At 40.4% G+C, this 12,860-nt stretch overlaps 1 protein-coding gene across 4 annotated transcripts in view; it reads right to left on the bottom strand.

Moving 5' to 3' along the window:
* Nucleotides 1–12,860, bottom strand: part of itfg2 (integrin alpha FG-GAP repeat containing 2) — a 50,937-nt gene that overhangs the window by 33,027 nt on the left and 5,050 nt on the right. For 3 of the 4 annotated variants that reach the window (XM_071501675.1, XM_071501677.1, XM_071501678.1), the window contains exon 11: nt 12,018–12,191. In XM_071501675.1, the coding sequence (XP_071357776.1) occupies nt 12,018–12,191 (174 nt within the window). Of the gene's footprint in view, nt 1–8,114; nt 8,268–12,017; nt 12,192–12,860 lie in introns of those variants that run through there. The other variant, XM_071501676.1, reaches the window with a different exon arrangement.

Genomic DNA, 12,860 nt, shown 5'->3' with positions numbered 1-12,860 from the left:
TTGACTAGAGATTGCAGCACAGGAAGCACACTGATCTGCAGCACAGAATGACTGTAATAAATCTCCACCCAGAGGACTAAGGGTACATGTAACACAGTGATCTCCTCAGTTCCCCTGAGGAATGAACCCTCTGAGGTGGCACAGCCATCATGGGCACACTGGGCACTGCCCATGTGCTTAGCCACCCCTGTAATTACATTTATAGATAATCGTTGGTTTACGTCAGGCGTAGGAGCAGAACTCGGGAAGGTCGTCGTCAACAGGTTCAATGAAACAGCTAAATATACCGTAATGTGAGTTATGGTTATTATCGATTTGTCTCTCTTCAGCTCTGCAGTCACAGTGCCATGGTTTGCTATTCTTTCATGAATTCTAAAGGTTATGAAGAATGAAGTTTTTTGTCATATGTTGACAATAAGAAAAAAGTCAGCTCATAGTATTTAAGAATACATTTTGAAGCCTGCATGTGAAACTCTGATTAGCAGCCAGTTTGGGATTTCTGCTCCACTTCACATGATTAGAAGCAGTAGAAGCCGAATGTGGGCAGGAGGACTTTGACTTTGTCACAGGCCCTCGATAAAAGCACACAGCCCACTCCTCCATCCAAACCCTCATCACAGTCTGCTCACTCCCACACCAGCGAGACTGTCTGCAAGTCAGGCCACAGAAGAAATTATTTACTTTGCCTGTCACCAGAAATAGCCCTCTGTCTTATTTTGTCTTCCATCTCTATCAGTAGCATCTCCTCCCTCTTTGTATCACTCTCTCAATCTGCCATCTGGTGAAAGGATACGAACACACACACACACACACACACACATGCACAGTGCAGCCCTGCAGGATAGTCACCCAGTGGGAATGACCCACAAGCCTTAACCCCAGAGAGTGAGGTAGCGATGGTGTGAGGGGCATATTGATCAGACCAGGTCTTCTATGGTTGAGGCTGGTGTTATGTAACATGCAGCTTCAGTGAGTGGGAGAACCTCCAGAGAGGTTTTCTAACAAGACCATGAAAACATTTAAAGGGGCAATGTAGAAGTGTTTTAGTCTAAAAGATTCAAAAATGAACTAAGATTATCAACGGGATGTGAAGAAATAACATATGCCGATGCTAACATGCCTACTGTAATCAAGCTAATATCCATCAGTCATTCCTGCTTACAAATAATGTATATGTTTGCATTTTGTCACTTTTGGTCTATGTTAACATGCCAACATTTTGTTTATAATATTCAGCATGCAAACATGCTAACATTAGCATGTTAAGGCTTTAGCAGCATGACCTGCTTGAATGCTGACACAAGCATGTTTGTATTTTATGTTGACAATGGTGCAGTATATCCCCTCACATCCAGAAGTGTTGGCGGACACGGTGGTACAAAGTGGTAGAATTAACAACAGCCAGACAGTAGATGTCCTTAGCATCCATCCCAGCTACAACTTGACACACCTCTTTTCTGAGAAAATGCTCTCACTTTCTTTGCTGTATTAAAAAAGATCCTGTGTCATAACTGGCTCTGTATTGTGTCTTAAAAAAGACACTTCAAAATAAAGCCCACATGCAGAAAAATGATGTGGGATTAATCAAGATGTTCTTTTTTCTATTCAGCCTTTCATGGACAACCTTTTATACTTAATCCCAAAGTGACACTGAGCGTTAAACAGAAGAATTACTCTGTCAAATTTGAGGCATTCTGTTGCATTGATCAAAACTGTTAGGACTTATAACTGTGTCCATAAAAATTCTTACATAAAAACCAAAGACTTGCAGAACACTGTGTATAATCAAGCATCAAATTAGATTGCAATCCTCTCTGCGTCTGCTGAGATAGAACGGTGGCTGCAGCTATCCCCCCAGCAAGCACGAGGGGATGATGAAATGCTGCAGAATTAAGCCTGACGCAGGGAAAATTATTGGACGCTGTTAATCAGTGGTGTCAGTCCCTTCAGCGGCTTGGAGTAGTGATGGAGCTCGTGTCAATCTCTCCCCCCGGTTTGGAGGCTGGGGGTCCAGCTGTCTGTCACTCAGGATCAGATCCACTTTACCACACCCACCTCCCACTGTGCCACCAGGACTAATCATGGGCACTGGGCAGAAACTGAAGTGGGGGATGCTCATGTATCAGCAAATTCTAAAGGAAGTGAAAGTACTTGTTATGCAGTAAAACAGCCTCTGTAATAACATATTATTAAATCTTAAAATATTAGATTACAATTAGTAATGCAACAATGTGTAAGTGGAATTTAATTGTTGTAGCTGGTCAAGTTGGAGCTAATTTGAACTACTTTTTACAAGGCTTGATAGCTAAGTCAGATGAGCCCAACAAAGGGTCGAGCCTCTCGAATGGATCACAAGATAAATTAGAGGGGTTGTGAGATGATTGATGGAGTCGGAAAGAAGAAAAAACTAAGCTTTGCTACACAAAAATGTATTCACTATTCCGAATTTTCTCTAATATTTTATATACTTTTTGTAAAATTTTCAATATATTTACCTCTCTTGGTCTCAAACAGTTATTGAAATGAAAGAGACTGTTCTACCAAGAAAAACAAAGAGCAAATTCCACAAAAACAACATATGATTAAAAGAAAAAACAAACAAAAAAAACCCTCTGACTCTGTTTCACTGGGAGCAAAGTGGTGCAACATTGTTATAAAGCCACCCAGTCCACAATGGCCAAGGGGGATGGATGGGTGAACAAGATATGGGACTTTGACATGGGAGAATACTGTTTGCTTCCTGTTTGCTACCATCAGTTGACATTAGGTTCTATTTTAATCTATTACTGCTATATTTTAAAATGCGCCATTGAATGTCGATGTATCTGACTTTTAAAGAAACACTTGCATTGCATTTGCAAATCTCCCGGGTCAGCAAGTAACACTTTCTGTCAGTCTGACATGCTCTGTGAAAGGACTCATATGGTGAAACATATCCAGGTACTACAGTAATTACAACAATGGTTTATTGTAACCATGACAACTGAGGTCCCTAAAACCTCTACAAAAGTAGTAATTGATCACAAAACAGGTTGTTTTTTGTGCCTAAACCCAAGCACACCCTTTCCACAGCAGTGTTTTATCTTTACAGTGATGTCGTCTTCTCGATGACTTAGTCAAACCAGAAGATGCTTATATGTTATTCTTGGGGGGCGTGAGGTCTTTAGAATCATACATACAACATATGGCTAATCATGTGTTTTGTCATTCAATTTGGAAAGCTGGCTCGAGAAAATGAAACATGTCTAGTGTGGAAAATCTCTTTTGTGAGCGGAATATAGAGGTAGAAGTATAAAATGGATATACTATACTGTGTACTCAAGTAAAGTACAGGTGCCTCCAAATAATACTATAACTGTACTACTGTTAACACAGGCGGAAACATTTTGAGCCTCACAAACAGGATTTGCTGCGTTAGACTCTCAGGTGTTCTTGTCATCTCCTCCACCTCCTGCAGCGTTATGGGGTCTGAAGATGAGCTTTAACTAAAAACCCTGATTCATGTCCTCTCAAAGCCTCCGCATCATTATCCTCATTTATTCAAGCAAACAGCCCTCTCTGGCATTTGTGATTCATCAGCATTGTATTCAAAATGTACGAGACGTATAAACTCTGCGAGTGAATGAATCATGAGCCGTCTTCGTCTGGTTCACCATGGATTTTATGCAATCGACAACAAAAGCTGCAGATATTTCTCTGGGTGAAAAAGTCTTTTGATTGACGAGATTCACAACTAAGTTTATATATATATAAGTGGCAGGCATAATATGAGCAGTTAAACTTTTTTTGAAATGCTAAGGAAGGGAGCTTCAGCGCTTCCTTCACTCTCTCAATTAGCCTTAGACACAGACGCCCATCCTTCACCAAAGAGCACCACATATTTCTCTTTTAAATTCCAGGGCTATAAATACACTGAGCTGGTTGACACATCAGTGTTAAATAAAGACTTTTATCTACATAAAATGTAGTGAGAAAGCAAGAAAAAAAAAACTCCATCTGTTGAAAAACTACTTTCCGCTGCTGTTTCTGAGGTCAAGAATAAACTTTATATCCAGTAAACTGTAAAAATCTCAAGAATCTGAATCAATTCAATGCCAACTTTCAATGGTAAACGCTTCTTGATATCTAATGCTATTCTTGTATTTTCAGGTGATTAGCTTAGGATTCTGTTCTTTTTCTTTCCTTGGTGCTTAAGACAGGAAAAAATAAATAATAATTTAATAATAATAATAATAATTTGCAGCCCTATAGTGTGTGCTACAGTGGACCTCCCCAACCCTATAATCCTACTGTTGTGAAAGAGCATTTTTGAGAGCTATGATAAAGCTTGATAGCAGATGATTACAGTGCTAACAACCTAATGTGAGATCTATTTTTAACCAACAAAATGTGTTGGCAGTTGGAGCTATAGTGTTATTATGTCCTCCAGCAGCGGGGAGGACCTCGTAGGAACAGTGACAGCAGAACCAGGACCAGCTTTTCCTCCACTGATTTGTGCATGTTCTTACGTTCTCACACTATCTAGACGCCACGACAACAGATTGTCTGAGCGCCAACAGTTGTATACGTTTCCAGAACTGACAGCAAACTGCCTTTGCTGCGCTGTGACCTGACACTGGAGGTTGTGGAGGATGGGAGGATGCAGTGTGTGCGCTTTAGGATGGGGTGGGCTGTCAGTTCATGTTCAGCTCACCAAGGGGATTTTCCTTCATTTCAAGCAGCTACATTTCTTTTAGGAGATTAAGCTTTCAAGTATTTGGAAAAGAAGTTTAAAAGCCCCTTTAAAGTTGGATCAAATCATTATAATTCCCTCTATATTCAGTCCATTAAATGTTTTTCATAATGCCTTAAATCAGTGCTTATGTTTCTGATACCAAACAAGGCTCCAGCATCCATTCACTGGAGAGTATAGGGATCAGCCTCAAGGGAGTGTGGCTGCATGTTGTCACGTTCTGTAGACTGGGTCCTCATGACAGGTTTATTACTCTCTAACATGTCTCATGTGATGGTCTTTTATAGACATTAAAGCCACGGTGTAAACATATCAACCTTTTCAGTTTGGAGCCTCATAAACAAAGATATATCTCATAGTAAATGTCAGAAACTGATCTTTGACTACAAATGACCACTTTATTTTCCCTATTCCAGCTTATCATGTGTTTTTTTTTCTAACTGGATAAAGCCTGGATGAAAATGTTTTAGAAATAATTCATGTTAAAAAAATGTCTAAAATATAAAACTGAAAAATAATGAATAAATAATATAATAAAGTAAAATATAAAATATATATGAAATGTTTTATTCCATTTGATTATTAAAAAAGAATCTAATTTCAAAAATGAAATAATATGAAATTGAAAAATAATGAATAAAAAACTAAAAGAAAAAATAAAATATTCAATCAAATTAATATTTGTATAATAAAATAGTATAAAATAAAAATATAACAACACAAATTAAATAAATAATTGAAACAAACAAAAAAACAATAAGAAAACAATAAAAAAAATGTACAAAAAATAAGACTCTATTTTAAAAGAGAATTATACACAGGTGACACAGTTAAGTCTGTATCTCCAAAAAGACTCTATTTAAAGCAGCTGTCTCTTCTGTGTAGTTTCAAAGAGCAATATTGAAGTTATTTTTGAAATCTAGACTTTGACATTTATTCCAAAAGTCAATGAAACGATCCCCTGAACTCATGAGCCAAGAACAGGATCCACAGTAACAGAGGCTGTGTGCTATTTTTCTACTTGAAATATGCTCTAGTACCACGATGACCTTTTTCTTAACTCCTTAGAGAAGCAAATACAAAAATCCTACATGGATAACAACAACCTCTCTAGAGGCAATATCCATTGTGGGCCAACTTGCAGATGAGGGTTCTGCTGCTAAAAAAGGGAAATTTGGGCTTCAGTTACAGAAAACACAAGAAATGTTGTTGAATATAGTTGAATATAAGGTCAGCTGGATCACGACAAGGTCATTTCCCCTGTGTGGTCATGTCCCAGGGTCAGATGTCTGATCCGTGTTTTATGTTTGTCCTGCCTGCCTGGGAAAATAACGGAGCAAAGTCACAGTCACACAGGATTCATCACTGAAAACTAGGGAGCTGAGGACTTTGCATACTAAACAGGCTGACATTTCCTATGGGAAATGGGAATGAAAACAGGAGACGAATGTCCGAAGTCCAAACAAAGTGACCTAAATCCATGTACAAGAGATCGGATCCATAAGAACGACACCACTACATGTCGGCCTGCTCCTGCTTGGCCATGAATGGTCATAATAACATGAATCAGTGTGAGCTTACTGCACAGGAATGTGCCTCTTATCAGGATAAACTGCAGCTGAACAGAGGATGTGTTATTTTTTCTGATATATCTGGAACGGCTACGATGGCAAGGTTAACTTAATCATGACTCATCCTCCAATGTAAATGACTGCTTGACATAAGCACGCTCAATTATCATGATCATTATGAATCACAATGTAATCTACAAAATATTTGGTACACTTGACCTTTTCACAACGTGCACTGATGAGGTGAGACGGGCCAAAAATCACTTACCCTTATTGAGTAGCTTTATTAAAATGGTACCGATCAAAAAAGAAGAGATGGAGATTAGCAGGAGGAGATCAGATGAAATGATATGTAGAAAATTCCTAAGATTTTGTACAGTGTAGAGCTCAAGTTTTAAAAGAAAGAGTCCCTCACTGATTGGCCACACTGATACATATAATTCTGTTGACAATAAGGAAAACAGAACATCTCACTTTTGTCCTTTGACGCTTCAGTAAACACTGATGTTTTTGACAGCAATGTGCTTCCAATTTTGTGTCAACAATTTGTTGTTTTAACATGACAGTGCCTCATGCAGTGGGCAAAACCTGGTCAATTAAAAAATGTTTTTCAGTCTGGTGTGGAAAAACCCGACTGGCCTGCACAGAGGCCCTGACCTCAACCTCATGCAGCACCTTTGGGGATGAACTGGAACGCCAACTGTGAGCTAGAACCTACACCCAACATGTTGAAGTCTGTCGCTGAATGGAGGCAAACCCCTGCAGCCAGGTTCACAAATCTGCTTGGTAAGACTGAAACCAATCAAGTGGAGGCTGTTACAGCAGCAGACTAATGCCCATGGCTTTGAGATGTTTAGTAACTGCATATGAAAGTAATATACAAGAGTCTTTAAACACTTTTGGCCTTTTGGTTTATCAAGATTTCACCAGTTAATTGTAGAAATAAAATAAAAAAAACACACACCTCCATACAAAAACAATTTTAAAAAACTTACACAGTTAAATTGTGATTAGGAGGATTTCACCTTAAAGTCTGACAAAAACAAGTGACAGCAAACAAAACACAACCAAACAGGCTGACTTCGTCCTAGACTTGGCAGAGACTCCTGTGAGCACGTCTCGAAAGGGCAGACACACAGGAGAGATGAGAGGCTGCGGCCTACCAAGACACCTGAGCCTGGATTTACTCTCAGGCACACCAGCACCCTCGCTCACACAGACACAAACACCCACGAAACTCATTTATATTGCATGAGAAAAAGAGAGGCAGTCTACATAGGTGGTTATAGGATCCTCCCATTGGGAACAGTGGGCTATTCCACCAGTGCCTCCAACCGTCACACCCCGCAGGCACTTTGCTGCTCGGCTGACAAACAATACTGCCGTCTTGCTGCCATGCAAACCTCATTATGTAACGAATGCTGCATTATGTAATATCTTTAGCGCTTTATATCTTCAAGATGATGCACTAGATACACTAGCACGGGGTTAAAAGAAAAAAGGCACCGATGGGAGAGCTCTTTTCATCAGTTTGTCAGCGCTGGCTGACAGCAGAATAATACCTCCGTCGCTCAGAAAAATTCACACACTCAGCGGTGAAAACAGCAGGTTAAACAGTATAGTGTTCCTCCTGCATCGTGTCTGTTCTTTTCATCCTCTCTCAGCCTTATGAAAAGCAACCTGGGTCGGCAGAATACCAATGACAGAGGCAGTGTGTGTATCTGTGATTACAGCCAGCGGCGAGCAGATCAGAAACCTGAACCTGACGCGTCTATCTGCAGGGAACACAAATAACAAGAGCAGCAGCACGGGGAGACAGACAGTCAGTGTTTATTAACAGAGTATTTACAGTCAGGGAGGAAAACAGAGACGGCAGCGTGTTGATGTGTCACTGTGCTACGTCTGTGAATCCTTATAGAGGATATTTGTCACCAGTGCTCTAACTGCTGCCGTGTCCTCCGCATCTGTGGAGGGAAAACACAAATGTACCGATGACCATTGACATGGGACCAAAAAAACATTGTAAGAGCTTTCTTAACAGTTAGGCAGTCAGACAATAGCTAAATATAAGAACGGGGGTGAACACTCACACATTTTCTTCTTACCTTTCCTCTTTAGCCATGCTAGCTGCTCTAGGAACAAAATGTCAGGATGAACTGTAGTGACTTTAGCTTAGTGCCATCACCAGGACAGAATTTCAAATTTGTTCAGTATTTTACCAAATACCTGCAAAAACTAACCACATTTTCATAAGTGTTAAGTGCTAATGTTAGCATGCTAACAGGCCACACTCTTCCAGTGGTTTAAAATTTTAAAGAAAGCACCCTCAAGCACTTCAGAAAAGTTGACAAAACAAAGAAAGGAACCACAGCAGCCGTAGATTTCCATGCTAGCTCATACAAACTGTGGTGTTTAGCGTGTGACTGCGCCCACCTTCACCCGTGCTGTAGTTTTTGTTAGATTCAACTGACCCAAACGTATGTTGTTAATATGCAGGCGACAGGAAGACAGAAGATGCTCCCTGAACCAGACGTGACCTTTGTTTGTAATTTATTTCCCTGCTACGTTCCTGCTCTTTAACTAATGGATTTAGTTTTACCATTTTTGCATTTGCATCACTTGTCACAGCTGTGATTAAGTCATTAACTCTCTTGCAATGTGAATGTAAATTTAATACAAGCTAAACACCTGCTGCAGCTGCTTCACACTAGAGACTTTCATGTAGCACCTTCTTGCGTCGTGTGTTTCATCTTGGCAATGTTTTATTTCCATTTGACTTTGGACACAAATGCACACAGATGACGTGATGATGCACATTTGTGCCGATGCTCTCACACTGAGAGACAGCTGGTAGTAAAGCACCAAGATGTGCCAGCAAAGGCAGAGAGGATGAAGACTAGCTAACTAGTTAGCATGGATGTGAACAATTCAGGTTTCAGGAAATTAAAAAAAGGACATCTTTTTATGAAGAAGAAAATACATTCAGCACATTTGTTGGACCCAAATAGATACAAAATATGCATTTGGTGAGTAATTCTGGATGTAAACAAAGAAAGAAAAAACAACATAGGGCATCTTTAATATTATAAAATGTGACAATGCTGTGAAAAGGCATTCTGTGTGGATAATGGATTAGACCTCCTGTACCACTGGAAACATTTACAGTGAAGCAGCTGCAGATTACCTGAGTAAGCTACTGGCATTAATGGCTCTACAGTATATATCCTCCTTGCTGAACAGTGCACTGGCTAAACATCTACTTTTGTAGGCACAAAAGACTGATGATGTGGTCAAACATTGCCTACAAGACCTGCTGCACTCTGGTGTAACAAAACTTTGCTTACCTGGCACTGCTCAACACTATCTTTGACCGCAACACGCTTATTTCTCAAGTTGAAACTAGCTGATGATTGAACTCAAATCAATCTCAAATTAAAGGCAACGAGCGTGTAGGAGGAGCTGTCCATGTTTAGAAACCTTCCAGCGCAGTGACGGAGAACTGACAGACTCTTCATAATCACCCTTTGGCTAAAGGGCGGCTATTAAGGCGAATGAACAGCAGGGAAGAGCCTGAAACCTGCTGCTGACATTTCTAGGAGGTCAGGGTGAGGCAGCAAACACAGCCGACACCTACAGTGGGGTTTTCAATCCCTTCTGTCCTTTTTTTGGTTTCCTTTTTTACTTTTTATGTTCGCAATCCTGTGTATTTTAATGAAATCCGAGCTATTTTTTGAAAGCAAGTTAACATACAAAGTCAAATATCCTTTCCCCTGCACGCTCTACAAACGGTATCAAACACATTTCTACGCTATTATCTCTCCTCAGTTGTCTCCTCTCCTCTCTCTTCCTTGTCCCCGGGCTGCTACATCAGACATTTTCCACAGTGGGTTGGGTAACACGCTTGTGAAATCATAGTCGGAAGAAACACAACAGGCCCAGAGGTTGAATTATTAACACAGGCAGCAGGATGCTACGCAAACACCACCACTACCAGGCTCCAAAAAATAAAATCAGCTGTAACTTGCATTTTCATCAGCCATCATAATGCCCCAGCAAATCCTGCGGAACATGTGTTTGTGTGTCTTCAGATTTTTCTACTCATTTCACAGTGCTTTCCTGACTTGAAGTGGTTGAGTCGCTGGTCATCCGTGCAGACCAAAAAGCACGGACTCATTTGTAATTTAATTAGTTTTTCCCTCTCTTGTAAAAAACATGCACAGAGACTCAAAACACACGAGGACAGCTGTGAGATTAATGTTCTACCACAAAAGGACATTAACAAAGGAAATTAACAGGAAATAAATAACCATTGTGCACATTTACAATCATTAACCCAAGTTATTGACACAATGTGTTTGGAAACCGCCTGGACTGCAGAGACATGAGAGGAGAATAAATGAAATGAAAGCAAAGAGTCAGAGAGCAGCATCCTTGGCTTCAGCCGTCTGTGTGTTCGTGGATCACAGCCCCTCTAAAAATACTTCAGTGTTTTCAGCTCATTTGACTGACTGGCTATGGATTTGAATTGAATTGTGAGTTAAATTAGAAGCTCCCTGAATCTATTTCCTCACTGGCCTCTTCCTGTACATGTACATGTTGGCGTCATGATATGGAACCCTGTTTTCTAAACAATTCTTGATTTATTCCAACAACCACTCAGTGGATTTACACTCTGTAATTACCTCTTTATACATTATCTTTTATTTTTAGTGGAGGAGTCTGCCGTTTCCTGCGTTGAGTTCAGACTGTCTGTCTAAGCACAGGGGTGCATAGAAACAACACACAGCCATGTTTGACCTCTCATTCAGAACACAGTATTTGTTTATATTATCTATATCACTGGATTGTGGAATAATAAAAACAGCAGATAAAAACTGATAAGAACGTATGACACAACAACAGATATTAACAACAGCTGTTTGGTGACACTTTGCTGCTGTTGTTAGCCTGGTGGCCATGCTAGCTCCTGTAGTTTATATTTACAGTCCAACCCATGCTACTTCCTGTCTCAGCTGCTTTTCACCACACAATTAAAGTCAATTTTGCCAAGTAGTTTTCTGTCTGAGTGCAGCTTAAGGCTGTATCAGCAGCATTAGCTGCTTTATATTAACTGTGTCCAACTGTCTTTTATTATTATTATTATTTTATTGTGAAGGAGCTGCAGGAAATGCAATATCTTTGCAACTGAAGTTAGCAGTAAGTTAGCGGGGTTTTTTTTTTGTTAGCAGATCATTTTCAATTTGAGAAGCCTCCATGTGCAGAACAAAATCAGATCACAGTTGCAATTATGTGAGTTTGTTTGGCTGCACTATAAACAGATTCACCAGTTTCTCTTCGCTTGTTATTTTTGTTTGTAATTAAGAGAAACTTTTAAACACAAGAAAAGTAGTGACAGGTTCTCTTAATCACTTGTATGTGCCACTTCTGAACAAAGCTGCTTGTACCAGTCATGAGGCCTGCATGAGGCCCTTTAAACTCGCCAGCAAATAGGATCTTGTTAGTGAAGTCTGTCATGTCATCATTTTCCTGTCCCCTCCTCATTAATATTCAAGTCTGAGTGTCACAGCTAAATGGCAGACGAGTTGACTTCAAACAGTCACAGTTGTCCTCTTGTCCAATTATAACAACAAACAGAGGAGATGTCGGTGTGAATTTAATTGGGGGAAACTGAAGCAGCTTCCTAATTACTGACTCTGAGTGGACGGCAGACTCACCGACTCCCAGGTCCTTCAGGTGGTTTTTAAACTCAGGTTTCTCCTCCAGGACCCGCAGCAGGTTCGTGGACTCCATGCGCTCCAGCTCCACCTTCCAGTAGATGTGGATCTTGTTGTTGAAGCTCACATACACGAGGCAGGGGCTGTTTTTACCCTCCTTACATGTATACTGACCTGCAACCACACACACACAAACAGAACTAACACTCAAATGATTTATGTTACACGTGTGGCAGATAGGTCTGTGATGGAGCCTGATATGTGAATCCCACATCAGTCGTCCGCTGCCTGGCTACTAATGTGTCTCTGTGCTAAATCCAGCTTTCACACAAACAGAGAAACCAATCTAATCTGTTTTAATGATCGCACAGAGCTGGCAGAGAGCAGAGTGGTGGGGTGAGCTGTTTTCATACACATAACACTCTGTGTGCAACAAAACACGTCTCAGTGGAATCAGGCAGATCAAGGTCTCTTGTCTTTTTAATCCACTTACTACTGCACATGTCACATTAGCTCTCTCAGATAAACTGTGGCCTGTTCAAACCCTGCAGAAGGATGTGAAAGGACAGAGGGAGAAAGTAGGAGGATGAGTAAAAGACTGGGTGAATCTGCAGCTCAACGTTGCCACCTACTGGTGTCATGTGAGGGTTGACACTCTTGCCAAACCCTGAAAGGTTAACAGGCCTCTGAACAACTGCTGCAGGGGAGTGGGGAAACAAGATGACTGGGTAAAAAAGCTAAATAATAATGATATAAATTTAAAGGCTGTACCCTTGAATATGGCATCATATACACTGCCTTTTTCCTCATCACTCTCTGTAAGGAGAGAGGTAACTTGACTTT

This window comes from Trachinotus anak, unplaced genomic scaffold, assembly GCF_046630095.1.
Source record: "Trachinotus anak isolate AG129_WGS33_773 ecotype Australia unplaced genomic scaffold, CSIRO_AGI_Tana_v1 ptg000018l, whole genome shotgun sequence".
Taxonomy (NCBI): domain Eukaryota; kingdom Metazoa; phylum Chordata; class Actinopteri; order Carangiformes; family Carangidae; genus Trachinotus; species Trachinotus anak.
Note: the sequence above shows the minus strand (reverse complement) of the source record. Positions and strands in the feature narration are given on the sequence as shown.